Source organism: Bombina bombina, chromosome 9, assembly GCF_027579735.1.
Source record: "Bombina bombina isolate aBomBom1 chromosome 9, aBomBom1.pri, whole genome shotgun sequence".
Classification (NCBI taxonomy): domain Eukaryota; kingdom Metazoa; phylum Chordata; class Amphibia; order Anura; family Bombinatoridae; genus Bombina; species Bombina bombina.
In genome coordinates this window covers 282,489,126-282,510,071 of record NC_069507.1, presented here as the reverse complement: position 1 = coordinate 282,510,071, position 20,946 = coordinate 282,489,126, and the positions used below count along the sequence as shown (strand labels likewise).

General features: G+C 38.7%; 1 protein-coding gene across 2 annotated transcripts in view; it reads left to right on the top strand.

Annotated features, from left to right (window-relative positions):
* Positions 1-12,458, top strand: part of LOC128640343 (myeloid leukemia factor 2) — a 55,029-nt gene extending 42,571 nt beyond the window's left edge. For both annotated transcript variants that reach the window (XM_053692840.1, XM_053692841.1), the window contains exons 8-9: positions 11,625-11,786; positions 11,878-12,458. In XM_053692840.1, coding sequence (XP_053548815.1) covers positions 11,625-11,782 — 158 coding nt within the window. In that variant the 3' untranslated portion in view covers positions 11,783-11,786; positions 11,878-12,458. The remainder of the gene's footprint in view (positions 1-11,624; positions 11,787-11,877) is intronic.
* Positions 12,459-20,946: the final 8,488 nt, after the last annotated feature.

Genomic DNA, 20,946 nt, shown 5'->3' with positions numbered 1-20,946 from the left:
TATAGAGCTGAGATCTTGTACCTTAAAAAGGGGGAGCTGTTCCGGAATAGATAGGAGGAGTTACACCAAACCTGGTTTTTGGTGAAGGAGACTTTGGATACTAAAATCACCGCAGAAGAAGTGTCGCATAGACCGCAAGTATATACTTATCTTTCTTTCGCTGATAAACAGTCTTGTCAGGGAGGCTGTCCTGACATTTCTTTAAACAAAACAGTTTGCAAGCTGAAGATATAGAGCTTTACTCTAACCAGTTATGTATTGGGCTGCCTGCTGTGTGTACCTGAGGCCCTTAAGATAATAAAGGGGTGTGTAACAGGAGAGGAAAACTGTAAAAGCCCACACCACTTGATATACCTGAAGATACTAATCTCTGGGGGACTTATACTCTCTGGGTTAAAAATTGCTCTAAGACTGAGGAAGAGACACTACACAAGTAATTACAAGATTCAAGAGACATTGGAGTTACAGCATTTAGTAAAACCCAGAGACTGTGTTTTTTTTATAAGGGGCAGCTATTATAGATTAATTGGTCTGCCTTATATTTGAATTTAGATATATTGAGATGTGAGAGGATATAACATACTAAGATTTATTGTATGAAGTTTTTTTTTTTTGTTTTTTTTTTGGTATGATAAGGCCTAAAGGTAGAAAATAAGTGGTGATACTGAATTGTATATAGTATTAAGACTGTATTAAGACTGCTCCATGAAATTTGCTATCTGTATTGCAAATAGTTAAAGCTAAGGTTAACCTAGATGGTTGAAGTAAAATAAACCAATAAACACCCACTCAAAAGGGAAAGGGAGAAAAGAAAACATTTTTCTCTTGAATATCTATGAGTTATATTTTGGATATAAAATAAAAGTATTGCTAAGACCAATCGTAATATTACGTAGATAAATATCTGCTGTAAATAAAACTGAGGAATTGCTGAAAATTGAATAGGAACTAAAATTGTTTCTGCTGAACAGATCTATATAAATTTAAAGTGATCTGTTGGTATCCTTTTTATACAGGCAATCACGACACGCATTAAACACTTTTTTTTTTTTTTTTTATTTTACTCACTAGTATCACCACTAACAATATCAACACAATTTAGTCTAAACAAGTAAGGACTAGACTTAAAGATAAGGTGAAAGGGAGAGATAAAGGAGGGAGTCTAGATTGAATTTATTTACTCTCTACACACTATATATACACTATTAGAGGGGTTTTTTTTTTGTTTTTTGTTTTTTTTTTAGTTTTTGAAGAGTGCACGTAATTTCACTTCACTTTTTATTTTTTTTTCCTCACTGTAACACAGCCACACATTCCGAAAAATAAAGGCTTATCTTTTTTCACTATCTATGGAAAAATTTATTACCAATGCTAAAAATAAATCCCCTGCCATGCCTGCTAAAAAGGATAAAAAACCTAGATCTGTTCTAGATAACTCAATTGATACAACAAATACACCTACACAAAATCCAGAGGTAAACATAATGTTCAATCAAATAGCTGACCTTATACTCCCCCAGTTCGAATCCCTTAAAAAAGATATTGCTGGACTGACGAATGAATTCCGACAATTTTCAAACAGAATTGCCGAGGTAGAAACTAGGGTTTCCGAGCTGGAGGACTATAAAAATTCCCAAGAAGTTCAACTTAGAGAATACGATGTTAAGATTAAAACCATGCAATCTAAAATAGAAGATTTGGAAGACAGGTCTCGGCGTAATAACGTCAGGGTGGTAGGACTGCCCGAGACTAGAGAGTTTGATGACCTAATAAAATTTGCTTCACAAACGCTCCCCCAATTGCTCGAGATGAATATTCAACCAGAAGGGGTGCTAGTTGAGCGGGCCCACAGGACAGGACAGATAAAGAGATTCAGTGATGGGTATAGTAGACCGCGTATAGTGGTCATACGTTATCTTAACTTTCAAGACAAAATTAACATCTTAAGACACTTCAGAAAACTAAATACACTAATGATAGGTAATACACGCATACATCTCTTTCAAGATTTTTCAATAGAAACCTCTACTAAACGCAAGGAAATGGCTCCATATTGCACAGCTATTATTAAGGCAGGATACAGAGCCAGAATGAGATACCCTGCACAAATATTGGTTGATGTGGATGATACAACTCAAACGTTTAATAATGCATCAGAAGTGAAGCTCTTTTTTGAAAGATATAAAATAGAGTTTAATACTACAGAGAGGAAAAATAGAGATACTTCCTAGATAAAAATTATATAGGAGTCAAATTAAGTTAAACTCAAGGAAGACTGTTCTAGGTATTTGGAATGACTGAAATAAGGTTGACAATTGTGATTGTGTGTTTTCATCCTCCCCCCAAAAGGAGGGAGTATGAATTAAATGTTTTTAATTTTGTTTATATTTTTAAAGTGCTACAGGTAACCAAAAAGAAGACAAAAGTGTTACCTGAATATAAATGCTTTCTATACGGGGAGAGAATTTTTTTTTTTATTTTTTTTTGTTTTTTCTTCTCTTTATGCTCCCCTCCACCCCCCCTGTGATAAAAGATATGAGAATATACAAAACTAGAAATGATTTCTGAGCTCAAACTAATATCATGGAATGTGGGAGGGATAACGTCTCCAATTAAAAGAAAGAATATTCTAAAGCAGCTTAAAAAACAGAAACCTGATATAATCTTTTTGCAAGAATTGTATCTAAAGGCAGCTGAAATTGATAAACTAAAGGTTGGATGGATTGCAGAGGTGCTGGCCACTCCATGTAATAGTAGGAAATGTGGCGTGGCTATTTTATTCCAGAAGAACCTTAGCTATAAGATTATAAACCAGGATCTAGACCCATCCGGTAGATATATTGTTACACAAATAGAAGTAAATAATAAACTCTGGACACTTTGTAATTTATATGGACCAAATGAACTCGATGTTCAGTTCTGGAATAAAATTAAGAATAAGCTGATTCCATATTTGGACCGTAATTTAGTGATAGCCGGAGATTTTAATATGACTCAACACCCGGAGATAGACAGGTTCAGATTGAGTTCGCCAAGATATTATGCAAGGGAAGCTAAATTTTTTAGGGACTTCTGCAAAATTTTAAATTTAAAAGATATATGGCGAATAAAACATCCTGATACACGCAACTATACATGTGAATCAAAATCACATAAAAACTTTTCTAGAATAGATTTATTTTTGCTAGAAGAGAGACTGCTATCTCTGGATGTTGAGTCACAAATCTCGGAAATCACCCTGTCGGATCATGCGATAGTGAGTATAAAATTACAGAGTTCTCCTTCTAGGGGTAAGAATAATAATATTTTTCATTTTCCAAATTACATGTCAAACAATACACAATTTAGAAATTGGTTGGTGGAAGCCTGGAGAGAATATTATAGAAATAATATGGGGTATTTACATAAAATAGAAACTTTCTGGGAGGCAGGAAAGACTGTCCTGAGAGGCGAGATAAAAGCACACATGATCAAGGAAAAAAGAAATATAAACAACAAGATACCCAACTTGCTAACCAACTCAAAAATGCATACAGGAGATATTTGAGTGAGCCGAATAATACTCATTGGAATAAATACATGCAAGCTAAAGAAGCTAGGGAGCTTTTCATGAGGGAAGCCTGGTCATTAGAAGATTTAAAAAATAGAGCTCGCTATCAAGGATTCCAAGGCACTACTGCCAAGCATTTAGCAAGAATATATAAAATTAGGAAAAATAAAAATATAATAACAAGCATTAGAGATGGAGAGCGTAAATGTACCCAAACCACTGAAATCTGTGATATATTCCATAAATATTATAAAAGAATCTATTCAAAGGTAAAGATAGATGAATTAGAGCAAGAAAAGTTCTGGCAGAATATTAAATTACCAAAAATTACTGATGACGATTTAAAGATGATTAACCAGCCAATAACAATTGAAGAATGTGAAAAGGCAATTAATGCTATGAAACAGAATAAAGCCCCTGGCCCAGATAGGCTACCCGCCGAATTCTATAAAATTTTAACTAAAGAGGTAACAACTACCTTAACCCAATTATTTAACTATTATCTCTGTGAAAGTCAGATGAACTCCCCATATTTTTCAGACTCAATTATAACACTAATATATAAAAAAGGTGAAGATCCAGGCGGATATAGACCCATATCCCTCCTAAATAATGACTATAAATTGTTGATGGCAATACTTGCCCAAAGATTTAAAAAAGTTATTGGAACAATAATTCACAGTGACCAGACAGGATTTATACCAGGAAGAAATGTAGCGCGTAATATTAGGAAAGTATTACTGACTATAGATAATTATTATAATAAAAAAAGAGAGAAAAATAAGATAAAGACAGACCTTGCGTTAGTTATGCTAGATGCCGAGAAGGCTTTTGATTCAATTATATGGGAACATCTGTTTTTGGCGCTTGAAAATTTTGGGTTTTCTGGTTATATAGTCAATATGCTCAGAAATATATATAAAAACTCAAGATCGCAAGTATTAGTTAATGGTCTTGTATCACAGTATATTACATTACAGAGGGGCACGAGGCAAGGATGCCCCTTGTCACCCCTCTTATTTAATATGTCATTAGAACCACTGGCAATATGGCTTAGACAGGAATTAAAAGGTATAGCTTTGGGAGATCAGAATGTTATTCTATCTCTCTATGCAGACGACCTTATGCTGTACCTAAGCGATACAAGATATAGTATTCCCCAATCTATGCAGTTAATCAACCGTTTTAGTACTTTCTCTGGCTATAGAATTAACCCAATAAAATCTGAGATTTTATGGATTCATAAGACTCCGAATAGTAATTTTCCGCATGTCTTTAAAGAAGCGGATAATATGAAATATCTGGGAATTAAAATCTCAAAAAATCCAAGCGAATGGTATAAGCTCAATTTTGAGGATATATTTATCAAAATGGCAGATGAGATGAAAAATTGGAAATTATACTATCTATAGATTTCCGCTAAGATTATGCTAATAAAGACAATTTTTTTTCCACGGATCTTGTATTTATTACATAATCTCCCTTTATTTATTACCAAGCAAGATACTAAAAGGTTTTATACAGCATGTTCACTGTTTATTTGGGGAAAGAGTCGGCCTAGAATATCAAGGAATAGATCAACACAGCCTAAAAAATATGGGGGATTAGCACTGCCAAACATTGAATACTATAATTGGATCTGTATGATAAAATTTGCGGTAGACTGGGTAACAGAAGCAAACTATGTGACTTATTATGATATAGAAACAAAGCTCGTCAAACCATTTGATTTGAGAGCTTTACTACATTGTCCTGTGAAGAAGTTACCAAGTAACATTGCATATAGTCTGACTTTTGTCAATATTATAAATGCTTGGCAGAAGTACTGTAAGGAATTGGGACACAACCCAAGGTCATCACATTTGCTCCCTATTAAAGGTAACCCCGACTTTACACCAGGAATCTGGGACTTGGTATTTTCAGAATGGGAAAGGAAGGGACTTGTCTATGTGTCCCAACTCTTTCAGGATGATAGCAAGACATTACAGTCATTTGAAAATCTATCCAGTAGATATGCCCTTTCGGCCAAGAACTTCTATGCTTACCTTCAGATAAGGAATTATGCTAGCCAAGTGTGCAGAACAAGTGGATTTGAGTGGGGTGCTAAGGAGATTCCTGATGGAATTAAACTGTATGAGATAGGCCGATGATCATAGTCTTATTGGTATAAATCTTTAACTATAAAGTCTGGCCAAAATAATATAAGAGAACTCAAAGAAAATATAATGAAAATAATTCCTAATATAACAGAGCAGGAGATAGAAAAGAGTATCTCTCTTTCATCACAAGCAACTAGCAATATAAGTTGGCGAGAAGCCCAAATAAAATTACTTAATAATTACTATCTAACCCCATATAGGCTATATAAGATCTCAAAGACTAGACAAACAAGTTGTTGCTTTAAATGTAAAGAAGAAATGGCAGATATCATTGTATATGGGCATGCCCAAAAATTAACCAATATTGGAGAAAAGTTAATTATTGGCTAAATAAATATCTCGAAAAAAAAATTATCATAACTTTTCGACTGATTTTTATGCTAGACTCAGAAAGGAGAACAACTCTTTATCAATTTTATCATAATAGCAGTTAGAAATCAACTATTTAGAGAGTGGAAAACACCAAAGATTCCTACCATCCCCGAACTAGTAAACTTATTAACTTTACAAATGACAATTGAATCATATGATACTAAATTAAACTCGGAAATACATTACCGAGCTTTCTTTGCAAAGTGGAAAAAATATATAAGTGCCTGGCCAGCACCGCTGCAACACCAATTTATTGCTAGATTTCAGAACTCTTCAATATTTCTTTCTCTAGTACTAGAGGGTGAACTACCCTATCACTGGATAGATCTAACCCAATTTGGGGTGTAATGTAACGACAAGGCTCGCCATCCAAAGGCTCGTCATCCAAAGAGTGATTTTTCCTTCCCCATCCCTTTTTGTTTTTTGTTTTTTTCTGTTTGTTGTCTTTCTCTCTCTCTCTCTCCCCGTATAAAATTGATAGCACTTGAAGAATATTCTATGTTAGGTAATTATAATTTAAAATTTTCTCTGTCATACACTGTATAATGTGATGTAAAATTTATTTTTGTAAGGCACCAAGGATAATTAAAGATAATGAAGTAATTTTGGTAATAAGATGATGATAATATATGATATGTATGTTGGAATACTATCATTGTACGGTATTAATTAAGGTAAAAGTGTAATGCTGGTAATGAGATTTACTTTACTTTCTTTTTGTGTCCTTTTAATGTTCAATGTTTGTGTGAAAAAAACTTAATAAAAAGATTAAAAAAAAAAAAAAAAAATGTGTGTCACTTCTGTTCGGTCAGCTAGTGTTTAGTATAGTAATGTGTGTCACTTCTGTTCGGTCAGCTAGTGTTTAGTATAGTAATGTGTGTCACTTCTGTTCGGTCAGCTAGTGTTTAGTATAGTAATGTGTGTCACTTCTGTTCGGTCAGCTAGTGTTTAGTATAGTAATGTGTGTCACTTCTGCTCGGTCAGCTAGTGTTTAGTATAGTAATGTGTGTCACTTCTGTTCGGTCAGCTAGTGTTTAGTATAGTAATGTGTGTCACTTCTGTTCGGTCAGCTAGTGTTTAGTATAGTAATGTGTGTCACTTCTGTTCGGTCAGCTAGTGTTTAGTATAGTAATGTGTGTCACTTCTGTTCGGTCAGCTAGTGTTTAGTATAGTAATGTGTGTCACTTCTGTTCGGTCAGCTAGTGTTTAGTATAGTAATGTGTGTCACTTCTGTTCGGTCAGCTAGTGTTTAGTATAGTAATGTGTGTCACTTCTGTTCGGTCAGCTAGTGTTTAGTATAGTAATGTGTGTCACTTCTGTTCGGTCAGCTAGTGTTTAGTATAGTAATGTGTGTCACTTCTGTTCGGTCAGCTAGTGTTTAGTATAGTAATGTGTGTCACTTCTGTTCGGTCAGCTAGTGTTTAGTATAGTAATGTGTGTCACTTCTGTTCGGTCAGCTAGTGTTTAGTATAGTAATGTGTGTCACTTCTGTTCGGTCAGCTAGTGTTTAGTATAGTAATGTGTGTCACTTCTGCTCGGTCAGCTAGTGTTTAGTATAGTAATGTGTGTCACTTCTGCTCGGTCAGCTAGTGTTTAGTATAGTAATGTGTGTCACTTCTGCTCGGTCAGCTAGTGTTTAGTATAGTAATGTGTGTCACTTCTGCTCGGTCAGCTAGTGTTTAGTATAGTAATGTGTGTCACTTCTGCTCGGTCAGCTAGTGTTTAGTATAGTAATGTGTGTCACTTCTGCTCGGTCAGCTAGTGATTAGTATAGTAATGTGTGTCACTTCTGCTCGGTCAGCTAGTGTTTAGTATAGTAATGTGTGTCACTTCTGCTCGGTCAGCTAGTGTTTAGTATAGTAATGTGTGTCACTTCTGCTCGGTCAGCTAGTGTTTAGTATAGTAATGTGTGTCACTTCTGCTCGGTCAGCTAGTGTTTAGTATAGTAATGTGTGTCACTTCTGTTCGGTCAGCTAGTGTTTAGTATAGTAATGTGTGTCACTTCTGCTCGGTCAGCTAGTGTTTAGTATAGTAATGTGTGTCACTTCTGCTCGGTCAGCTAGTGTTTAGTATAGTAATGTGTGTCACTTCTGCTCGGTCAGCTAGTGTTTAGTATAGTAATGTGTGTCACTTCTGTTCGGTCAGCTAGTGTTTAGTATAGTAATGTGTGTCACTTCTGCTCGGTCAGCTAGTGTTTAGTATAGTAATGTGTGTCACTTCTGCTCGGTCAGCTAGTGTTTAGTATAGTAATGTGTGTCACTTCTGTTCGGTCAGCTAGTGTTTAGTATATTAATGTGTGTCACTTCTGCTCGGTCAGCTAGTGTTTAGTATAGTAATGTGTGTCACTTCTGCTCGGTCAGCTAGTGTTTAGTATAGTAATGTGTGTCACTTCTGCTCGGTCAGCTAGTGTTTAGTAATGTGTGTCACTTCTGCTCGGTCAGCTAGTGTTTAGTATAGTAATGTGCGTCACTTCTGCTCGGTCAGCTAGTGTTTAGTATAGTAATGTGTGTCACTTCTGCTCGGTCAGCTAGTGTTTAGTATAGTAATGTGTGTCACTTCTGCTCGGTCAGCTAGTGTTTAGTATAGTAATGTGTGTCACTTCTGCTCGGTCAGCTAGTGTTTAGTATAGTAATGTGTGTCACTTCTGCTCGGTCAGCTAGTGTTTAGTATAGTAATGTGTGTCACTTCTGCTCGGTCAGCTAGTGTTTAGTATAGTAATGTGTGTCACTTCTGCTCGGTCAGCTAGTGTTTAGTATAGTAATGTGTGTCACTTCTGCTCGCTCAGCTAGTGTTTAGTAATGTGCGTCACTTCTGTTCGGTCAGCTAGTGTTTAGTATAGTAATGTGCGTCACTTCTGCTCGGTCAGCTAGTGTTTAGTATAGTAATGTGTGTCACTTCTGTTCGGTCAGCTAGTGTTTAGTATAGTAATGTGTGTCACTTCTGCTCGGTCAGCTAGTGTTTAGTATAGTAATGTGTGTCACTTCTGCTCGGTCAGCTAGTGTTTAGTATAGTAATGTGTGTCACTTCTGCTCGGTCAGCTAGTGTTTAGTATAGTAATGTGTGTCACTTCTGCTCGGTCAGCTAGTGTTTAGTATAGTAATGTGTGTCACTTCTGCTCGGTCAGCTAGTGTTTAGTATAGTAATGTGTGTCACTTCTGCTCGGTCAGCTAGTGTTTAGTATAGTAATGTGTGTCACTTCTGCTCGGTCAGCTAGTGTTTAGTATAGTAATGTGTGTCACTTCTGTTCGGTCAGCTAGTGTTTAGTATAGTAATGTGTGTCACTTCTGCTCGGTCAGCTAGTGTTTAGTATAGTAATGTGTGTCACTTCTGCTCGGTCAGCTAGTGTTTAGTATAGTAATGTGTGTCACTTCTGCTCGGTCAGCTAGTGTTTAGTAATGTGTGTCACTTTTGTTCGGTCAGCTAGTGTTTAGTATAGTAATGTGCGTCACTTCTGCTCGGTCAGCTAGTGTTTAGTATAGTAATGTGTGTCACTTCTGCTCGGTCAGCTAGTGTTTAGTATAGTAATGTGTGTCACTTCTGCTCGGTCAGCTAGTGTTTAGTATAGTAATGTGTGTCACTTCTGCTCGGTCAGCTAGTGTTTAGTATAGTAATGTGTGTCACTTCTGCTCGGTCAGCTAGTGTTTAGTAATGTGTGTCACTTCTGTTCGGTCAGCTAGTGTTTAGTATAGTAATGTGTATCACTTCTGCTCGGTCAGCTAGTGTTTAGTATAGTAATGTGTGTCACTTCTGCTCGGTCAGCTAGTGTTTAGTAATGTGTGTCACTTCTGCTCGGTCAGCTAGTGTTTAGTATAGTAATGTGTGTCACTTCTGCTCGGTCAGCTAGTGTTTAGTATAGTAATGTGTGTCACTTCTGCTCGGTCAGCTAGTGTTTAGTATAGTAATGTGCGTCACTTCTGCTCGGTCAGCTAGTGTTTAGTATAGTAATGTGTGTCACTTCTGCTCGGTCAGCTAGTGTTTAGTATAGTAATGTGTGTCACTTCTGCTCGGTCAGCTAGTGTTTAGTAATGTGTGTCACTTTTGTTCGGTCAGCTAGTGTTTAGTATAGTAATGTGCGTCACTTCTGCTCGGTCAGCTAGTGTTTAGTATAGTAATGTGTGTCACTTCTGTTCGGTCAGCTAGTGTTTAGTATAGTAATGTGTGTCACTTCTGTTCGGTCAGCTAGTGTTTAGTAATGTGTGTCACTTCTGCTCGGTCAGCTAGTGTTTAGTATAGTAATGTGTGTCACTTCTGTTCGGTCAGCTAGTGTTTAGTATAGTAATGTGTGTCACTTCTGCTCGGTCAGCTAGTGTTTAGTATAGTAATGTGTGTCACTTCTGCTCGGTCAGCTAGTGTTTAGTATAGTAATGTGTGTCACTTCTGCTCGGTCAGCTAGTGTTTACTATACTAAACACTAGCTGACCGAGCAGAAGTGACACACATTACTATACTAAACACTAGCTGACCGAGCAGAAGTGACACACATTACTATACTAAACACTAGCTGACCGAGCAGAAGTGACACACATTACTATACTAAACACTAGCTGACCGAACACAAGTGACACACATTACTAAACACTAGCTGACCGAGCAGAAGTGACACACATTACTATACTAATGTGTGTCACTTCTGCTCGGTCAGCTAGTGTTTAGTAATGTGTGTCACTTTTGTTCGGTCAGCTAGTGTTTAGTATAGTAATGTGCGTCACTTCTGCTCGGTCAGCTAGTGTTTAGTATAGTAATGTGTGTCACTTCTGCTCGGTCAGCTAGTGTTTAGTATAGTAATGTGTGTCACTTCTGTTCGGTCAGCTAGTGTTTAGTATAGTAATGTGTGTCACTTCTGTTCGGTCAGCTAGTGTTTAGTATAGTAATGTGCGTCACTTCTGCTCGGTCAGCTAGTGTTTAGTATAGTAATGTGTGTCACTTCTGCTCGGTCAGCTAGTGTTTAATAATGTGTGTCACTTCTGTTCGGTCAGCTAGTGTTTAGTATAGTAATGTGTGTCACTTCTGCTCGGTCAGCTAGTGTTTAGTATATTAATGTGTGTCACTTCTGCTCGGTCAGCTAGTGTTTAGTAATGTGTGACGCTGTGTGTCACTTCTGCTCGGTCAGCTAGTGTTTAGTAATGTGTGACGCTGTGTGTCACTTCTGCTCGGTCAGCTAGTGTCTGTGTACCAAGATTTAGTTATCACTGGGAATTTAAATGTAATTGTATTTGCTAACTGTAATTTGTAACTGGCCTTAGTATAAAGTATCATTTATTTGTAAAGCACCTGATTAAGTCTGTTACTTCATATTGAAGAAATAATTGTCCAGTTTTAAGCAGCTAATATTGTCAGTCTTTTGTAGCCATCTGTTTAGTGTTTGGCATTAGCCAGTCCTGACGCCACGATCAGGTTCCTATGGTGGTGTTAGTGATGTAGAGGAATCTCATGGCTGCTTTTTTTATTATTTTATTTTGCACAAGACAGAAAAATGTAACTTTTTTTTTTTTTTTATAAAAATGCGATATTTTTTATTAAATGATCACATGATCTTTCTCCAGATGACGCTGCACGCTTTGATGAGGAGTGGCATAGGGAGACCTCACGATACAGAGGGCAGAGGGGTGTCTCGTACAGACGACGTGGCGCAGAGGAGCAACTGGCTATTCAGGGGCCAGAGGATAGCTCTTCCAGACCGTCTCGCCGTTATGACTGGTGATCCGGTGTGTAATATACCATGTGGAATTGCTGCTCACGTGCATGCTGCTTTCTCTCTGCAATCTCTTATTTCTCTTTTTTTCTTTTTATCCGCAGTCCGTATATCCGCAAATGAACTTGAATGAAGGAATATGGAAACAGAATTTTCTTAATATTCCCAAAGGGACCACTCCCCAACAGCCTGCTCAATATTCCCTTTATTTTCCTGGTACCTTACATCTCCCTTTTGTCCTTTTGCTTCTGTGTCCCCGAATCCAACTTCCTATAAATCTCTTGTTTCTTTTATTATAATTTTATTAACCATAAACTATTGAAAAGGAGATATGTTGCTGTTTTGGAACATTGTAGGGGGTGGATTGGTAGAGTAAATAATTTTTTGGGTCAGTGGGTGGTTATATTAGAAATAAACAGGGCCAAGTGGGATTTTGCCCGAGGGAACAGCGGCAATACCTCCAGCAGCTGGATGCTCCGCAGGACAAAAGGAGGGACAGAGAACTCTGTGGGAGGATGGAGTGATGAACGATGGGGTGCGCTCCGTAATAGTGATGAACTGTAGTGTAAAGACAGAGCCACATACAACAGGCCGAGCTTGTGTCACTGTAGTATAACTTTTTTTTTTTCTTCTTCAATGTTCAAATATTGTAAAATTAAATTAATAAAAACAGATATTCCATGCATTCTATTTATCTGTAATATTTACTGGCTCATACCCTGGCACCAGTACCTCAGTGCTACGTCATGGGATCCTGCTCAGATACCAGCTCTTCTCTAGTACCTCAGTGCTACGTCATGGGATCCTGCTCAGATACCAGCTCTTCTCTAGTACCTCAGTGCTACGTCATGGGATCCTGCTCAGATACCAGCTCTTCTCTAGTACCTCAGTGCTACGTCATGGGATCCTGCTCAGATACCAGCTCTTCTCTAGTACCTCAGTGCTACGTCATGGGATCCTGCTCAGATACCAGCTCTTCTCTAGTACCTCAGTGCTACGTCATGGGATCCTGCTCAGATACCAGCTCTTCTCTAGTACCTCAGTGCTACGTCATGGGATCCTGCTCAGATACCAGCTCTTCTCTAGTACCTCAGTGCTACATCATGGGATCCTCCTCGGAAACCAGCTCTTCTCTAGTACCTCAGTGCTACATCATGGGATCCTGCTCAGATACCAGCTCTTCTCTAGTACCTCAGTGCTACGTCATGGGATCCTGCTCAGATACCAGCTCTTCTCTAGTACCTCAGTGCTACGTCATGGGATCCTCCTCGGAAACCAGCTCTTCTCTAGTACCTCAGTGCTACGTCATGGGATCCTGCTCAGATACCAGCTCTTCTCTAGTACCTCAGTGCTACGTCATGGGATCCTGCTCAGTAACCAGCTCTTCTCTAGTACCTCAGTGCTACGTCATGGGATCCTGCTCAGATACCAGCTCTTCTCTAGTACCTCAGTGCTACGTCATGGGATCCTGCTCAGTAACCAGCTCTTCTCTAGTACCTCAGTGCTACGTCATGGGATCCTGCTCAGTAACCAGCTCTTCTCTAGTACCTCAGTGCTACGTCATGGGATCCTGCTCAGATACCAGCTCTTCTCTAGTACCTCAGTGCTACGTCATGGGATCCTGCTCAGTAACCAGCTCTTCTCTAGTACCTCAGTGCTACGTCATGGGATCCTGCTCAGTAACCAGCTCTTCTCTAGTACCTCAGTGCTACGTCATGGGATCCTGCTCAGAAACCAGCTCTTCTCTAGTACCTCAGTGCTACGTCATGGGATCCTGCTCAGAATCCAGCTCTTCTCTAGTACCTCAGTGCTACGTCATGGGATCCTGCTCAGAAACCAGCTCTTCTCTAGTACCTCAGTGCTACGTCATGGGATCCTGCTCAGTAACCAGCTCTTCTCTAGTACCTCAGTGCTACGTCATGGGATCCTGCTCAGTAACCAGCTCTTCTCTAGTACCTCAGTGCTACGTCATGGGATCCTGCTCAGTAACCAGCTCTTCTCTAGTACCTCAGTGCTACGTCATGGGATCCTGCTCAGTAACCAGCTCTTCTCTAGTACCTCAGTGCTATGTCATGGGATCCTGCTCAGAAACCAGCTCTTCTCTAGTACCTCAGTGCTACGTCATGGTATCCTGCTCAGTAACCAGCTCTTCTCTAGTACCTCAGTGCTACGTCATGGGATCCTGCTCAGTAACCAGCTCTTCTTTAGTACCTCAGTGCTACGTCATGGGATCCTGCTCAGTAACCAGCTCTTCTCTAGTACCTCAGTGCTACGTCATGGGATCATACACAAGAAAAATAGGGGGCCCCCTAGGTTAGATAGGATGAATCTAGAAGTGTAAATATGACAACTGTAGATGTCTTTAAACAGTTAATATATAACTGAACAGTTGAGTCGTGTATCTCTACCGATTAAAACAAGACAAATATAATATAAAAAGTGACAATTGTAATGGCAAAAAAGTTCCATATATCAATATAGGGTAGAATCCAAACCAATAAAATCAAATTGAAACAGTCCAGGTCCAGACTCCTATCTTTGGGGGGTGGGGTCGTAGGTCAGAATTCCAAACTCAGTGATCTGTGGAGGATGAAGAAAAACAGAAGCGCCACATGGCCTAGTATTGAATGTACTCTTGTGGTAAAGTGCAAAGGTAATTAGGAAAATCGCTCACATGTGAGGAAGCACCCCTCTTGGTGCAAATATCGCAAATCACCAACAGCAGTGGGGTAGATCCAAATAAACATTTCCCAAACATCTGTTATACCATTCAGGATGGTGGAGAGTAGGCAAATAATTGTTTGGCAGCAAGTGGTAAGATCAACACTTTAATAATATAAAAACGGCAATGCGTTTCTCAGATAAAATAGGTTTTACAGGTTTGTTTTATGTGGAGTGTATCCAATCTCCTGGCCTTTACTAATGTGATTGGTGGCTTCATGGTTAATCTTACTGTACCCTACAGGCATAACTGTTTGCCCTAAGCTGCAACACATCATATTTTTCTTTATAAAGCATTGAGGTAGTTGTGAATATCCCAGAATGTGAAAAATTGGTATCAGAAATACAAATGCAGCAAATCATTAGAGCAACAAATAATAAAGAAATCAACTTATAGTGAAAACTCACACATATATATTTATATAAAAAGGAGAGAGCGCTACAAACTAAATGATTTACTTTAAAATATAGTTAAAAATGGATCTATATATCTTCAAGATCTTACTTTTACAAGCTGAACTGCAGTTGTTTTTAAAGAAATGAGTTAAGTGTTGTAGACAGCTACAAACAAATTTCAAACACTCAGTATAAGACAATTTTGTTTTATTTTCATATAAAAAAAGATTTAAAAAAAACGTTGCATCACAATACCTTACATTTGATATGTAGCAAATCAGCAAACACCCAATGGTGTGTTATAAATACTGCTACCAAATGTGAATATCAAACGGTGTCTAACGTATACGTTAGTCTGGCCAGACAAGTGTTTGCAGCCTCTCTAATACCAGCAAACGCCCAATGGTGTGTTATAAATACTGCTACCAAATGTGAATATCAAACGGTGTCTAACGTATACATTAGTCTGACCAGACAAGTGTTTGCAGCCTCTCTAATACCAGCAAACGCCCAATGGTGTGTTATAAATACTGCTACCAAATGTGAATATCAAACGGTGTCTAACGTATACGTTAGTCTGACCAGACAAGTGTTTGTAGTCTCTCTAATACCAGCAAACGCCCAATGGTGTGTTATAAATACTGCTACCAAATGTGAATATCAAACGGTGTCTAACGTATACATTAGTCTGGCCAGACAAGTGTTTGCAGCCTCTCTAATACCAGCAAACGCCCAATGGTGTGTTATAAATACTGCTACCAAATGTGAATATCAAACGGTGTCTAACGTATACGTTAGTCTGACCAGACAAGTGTTTGTAGTCTCTCTAATACCAGCAAACGCCCAATGGTGTGTTATAAATACTGCTACCAAATGTGAATATCAAACGGTGTCTAACGTATACGTTAGTCTGGCCAGACAAGTGTTTGTAGTCTCTCTAATACCAGCAAACGCCCAATGGTGTGTTATAAATACTGCTACCAAATGTGAATATCAAACGGTGTCTAACGTATACGTTAGTCTGGCCAGACAAGTGTTTGCAGCCTCTCTAATACCAGCAAACGCCCAATGGTGTGTTATAAATACTGCTACCAAATGTGAATATCAAACGGTGTCTAACGTATACATTAGTCTGACCAGACAAGTGTTTGCAGTCTCTCTAATACCAGCAAACGCCCAATGGTGTGTTATAAATACTGCTACCAAATGTGAATATCAAACGGTGTCTAACGTATACGTTAGTCTGACCAGACAAGTGTTTGCAGTCTAATACCAGCAAACGCCCAATGGTGTGTTATAAATACTGCTACCAAATGTGAATATCAAACGGTGTCTAACGTATACATTAGTCTGGCCAGACAAGTGTTTGCAGCCTCTCTAATACCAGCAAACGCCCAATGGTGTGTTATAAATACTGCTACCAAATGTGAATATCAAACGGTGTCTAACGTATACGTTAGTCTGGCCAGACAAGTGTTTGCAGCCTCTCTAATACCAGCAAACGCCCAATGGTGTGTTATAAATACTGCTACCAAATGTGAATATCAAACGGTGTCTAACGTATACGTTAGTCTGGCCAGACAAGTGTTTGCAGCCTCTCTAATACCAGCAAACGCCCAATGGTGTGTTATAAATACTGCTACCAAATGTGAATATCAAACGGTGTCTAACGTATACATTAGTCTGGCCAGACAAGTGTTTGCAGCCTCTCTAATACCAGCAAACGCCCAATGGTGTGTTATAAATACTGCTACCAAATGTGAATATCAAACGGTGTCTAACGTATACATTAGTCTGACCAGACAAGTGTTTGTAGTCTCTCTAATACCAGCAAACGCCCAATGGTGTGTTATAAATACTGCTACCAAATGTGAATATCAAACGGTGTCTAACGTATACATTAGTCTGACCAGACAAGTGTTTGCAGCCTCTCTAATACCAGCAAACGCCCAATGGTGTGTTATAAATACTGCTACCAAATGTGAATATCAAACGGTGTCTAACGTATGCGTTAGTCTGGCCAGACAAGTGTTTGCAGCCTCTCTAATACCAGCAAACGCCCAATGGTGTGTTATAAATACTGCTACCAAATGTGAATATCAAACGGTGTCTAACGTATACATTAGTCTGGCCAGACAAGTGTTTGTAGTCTCTCTAATACCAGCAAACGCCCAATGGTGTGTTATAAATACTGCTACCAAATGTGAATATCAAACGGTGTCTAACGTATACGTTAGTCTGGCCAGACAAGTGTTTGTAGTCTCTCTAATACCAGCAAACGCCCAATGGTGTGTTATAAATACTGCTACCAAATGTGAATATCAAACGGTGTCTAACGTATACATTAGTCTGGCCAGACAAGTGTTTGTAGTCTCTCTAATACCAGCAAACGCCCAATGGTGTGTTATAAATACTGCTACCAAATGTGAATATCAAACGGTGTCTAACGTATACATTAGTCTGGCCAGACAAGTGTTTGTAGTCTCTCTAATACCAGCAAACGACAAATGTTTGCATTGTTTTTATTGCATGTGTCTATTGAGGATTATTAATTAGACGCCGTTTGATATTCACATTTAGTAGCGGTATTTATAACACGCTATTGAAAACCGTTAAGAGATTTGCTATATATCAGATGTGAGACATTGTGAAACAATTATGTGTAGATACATATTTGCAAAGTAACTTTTTAAAGTTTTTTTTTTATTTCTTTTTTTTTTTTATATGAAAATAAAACAAAATTGTCTTTTATATTGAGTATATGAAATTTGTTTGTAGCTGTATACTGAGCTGTGTGTGTGCCATCTCACCGTCGTTCCACAACCGCCAGGGTGCTGTGAAAATTGTAGATAAGTTCAAGGATTAAGCATTCACTGGTCTTCAGCCGTCTGTGAAACAACAAATCTTTATTAGTGTGACGTTTCGGGACACAAAAACAGCCCCTTCCTCTGACAAATAGTGCAAAATGGCAAACTTTTAAAGGCAAGTGAAACCCTCCCCTTCATCTCAGCCAATCATGGCTGTCTACGTGTCAAGACAGAAGAAACAAAGCTTCTGATAGGTTAACATTGTATTAGACATAGTGTGCAATCCTATGTAATAGTGAGTACATATCAGAAAATAAACAAGTGTTTAAGTGTGCATTAATTGTCTCAAGGCCTGCAGGGTATTTGGTATTCCTGAAACATAATTCAATAACTCAAATAAAACATTTGAACATTTACTACGATCATGGTTTCCTGGGTTGAGGTTCAGGGCCAATCACGCTCTCTAACAAGGACCACACACCCCTGATAAGCCAATCGTGTGGCGTGTATCCAAAATAGTAGTATAAAGTGTAACACCCATCGTGTCGCATTGGTGGACATGAGCCTGCTATTTGCTATACAACGCGTTACGTTAGAGTTGATGACAAAAAACCTCTCTCCCTATATTATAGCCATGTTCAGTGCGAAAGCGATGCAGATGTCAGTGTCACGCTTATCAACACCCTCTGACTCAAGAGCGTGGAAAAAAACAACACTTTTATATCATGATCGATCCGCATCAATACCAATCACGGCCGTACCTGCTCAAACTAATCCATCCGTCTGTCAAGCCCCTTATCGAAACACAACCTAACATACATATAATTATCCCATACAGCAAAACTATCATTACGCTCGCAATTTCGAATGTTTTCACAAAGAACCAATCATGCACAAGGACCGGGACCACACACCCCTAGTCACCACCACTCCACTAGAGAGTATTGGAGACACATTTTCATATGTCACGCCCCGTTCCTAATTGGTGAATATTAAACCTTTTGTTTATAATCCAAAGTGGCACGTCGAAGGAATACATGTCATTCACATCTATTCAATGACAGCCCTATATTCTTCTATGCTACTACAATAGAGGACATTTGTATATGCCATGGGGCTAGACATTATAAGAGCTAACTAGACAACAACACCTTCCGCTAATATGATTATGCCACACCACTGTACCTTATAAAAACATCACCGTGTAGCGTATCAACACAACACATTGATCGCTCAGAAATCCCCCCATAACATGTCCATGAGCACACACAGTCCCATGATCAGACTGATATAACAATGCTGCAAGGTTAAACTCCCGGGACGAATGATTGTAGATCCAATCATTTACTAGGCGATTGTAACAAGAAACCATGTGGTCATCAAAAAAAGTACATATTAGTATAAAAATGCCAGTCATCATCAATTCTCAAGACCCAAGAGCTGTCATTCCTGAGTGGGCGTAACCGCTAACATCATGAGTGGGCGTCTCAATAACTTACTCCCCACCAATTACAGCCATCGTTGGGCGTGCATCATCCCCTAACATCAACATCACAGAGCATGCCTTTGTGTAGCCACAAAATATAAGCATATGTTCTAGGTGCATCTAAGGAACCAACAAACCAAATTAGCACGTCGCTGTACTACCTAAAAGCATCTAATCCAAATGAATCCTATAATGTAGGAAAATCTCTAAAAAGAGATTTCCCTGAAAGTGACAGATTAGTGAACAAAGAGTTAGTGCCATATGTCATCATGTGCAATATTGGGTGGAAATCAAGACCATACCTAAATAGTAAACATATGAGATGAAACTACCTAAACCACTGCAGGCCATGATATTCATAATAAATGTGTTAAGTGCTAGATGTGATGTGTCTACTAAGATGTGTACACTCAAAGAATTAAAAACATGTTAAAAACAATGTGTTTGTATACATATCCTGACATAGTTTGGAGGGAAACAAAGTAAAGACATATCAAGGCAAAAATTTGTAAATGAGATCATACTCCCGCCATTGTTGTGAATATTCGATCATATGTTACAAAAAATAGACGAGAGTCCCGAGAAACTGCATACATAAATATTCCCTGTATCTTGGTCAGTCAACATCAAACTGCTAGTGGGGACCATAAGGGTCTGGCCAAAAAATAGTATATCAATTATAAATGGTATAGCTAGTAGATGTAAGTAATTTGACCATAAGGGCCACATTATGCGTAGCTTTATTTCATAGCTAAGACTATGTCACTAACGATATTAAATTGCCCTAGCTAGGCCATCGTGCCCATATTGGAATAAATTTCCAAATAAGGATCTACATTTCCAAATAAGGATCTACACCCTGAGTGTAGGTCTAAATTCTAGCCATGGAATGTGGACTCTCATATTACTTGCAAATACTGGTAATAAGGAACTACACCCTAAGTGTAGATCCAAAGTATAGCCATGGAGTGTGGACTCTCACATTACTTTGCACCCCTATAGATAGCACTGCCATCCTGTGTGTACATGAAGTCCCCTCGGACTCAGGGTTCCCAGTTCGTAAATCCATCTAGCCTCTTTTTGTAAGAGGATCTTTGCTCTGTCTCCACTTCTTCTGAGCTTAGGGACATGATCGATGATGCAGAATCTTAGGTCTTTCACTGTATGTCCTGCCTCCAAAATGTGGTGAGCTACAGGTTGATCCGATTTCCCCTTGTTGATGGCTGTTCTGATGCTTGATCGGCGGTTCACCATCCTGGTTCTTGCATCATCAGTAGTTTTCCCTGTGTAGTATTTCTCTTGTTAAGTGTAGTCAGTCCACGGGTCATACATTACTTATGGGATTATATCTCTTCCCCAACAGGAAGTTGCAAGAGGATCACCCAAGCAGAGCTGCTATATAGCTCCTCCCCTCACATGTCATATCCAGTCATTCTCTTGCAACCTAACTAAAGATAGGTCGTTGTAAGAGGTCTGTGATGTTTTTAAACTTAGTTTATTTCTTCAATCAAAAGTTTGTTATTTTAAATGGCACCGGAGTGTGCTGTTTGTTCTCAGGCAGCATTAGAAGAAGAATCTGCCTGCGTTTTCTATGATCTTAGCAGACGTAACTAAGATCCACTGGCTGTTCTCGCACATTCTGAGGGGTGAGGTAACTTCAGAAAGAGGGGAATAGCATGCAGGGTCCCCCTGCAAACGAGGTATGTGCAGTAAATTATTTTTCTAAGGAATGGAATTGACTGAGAAAATACTGCTAATACCAA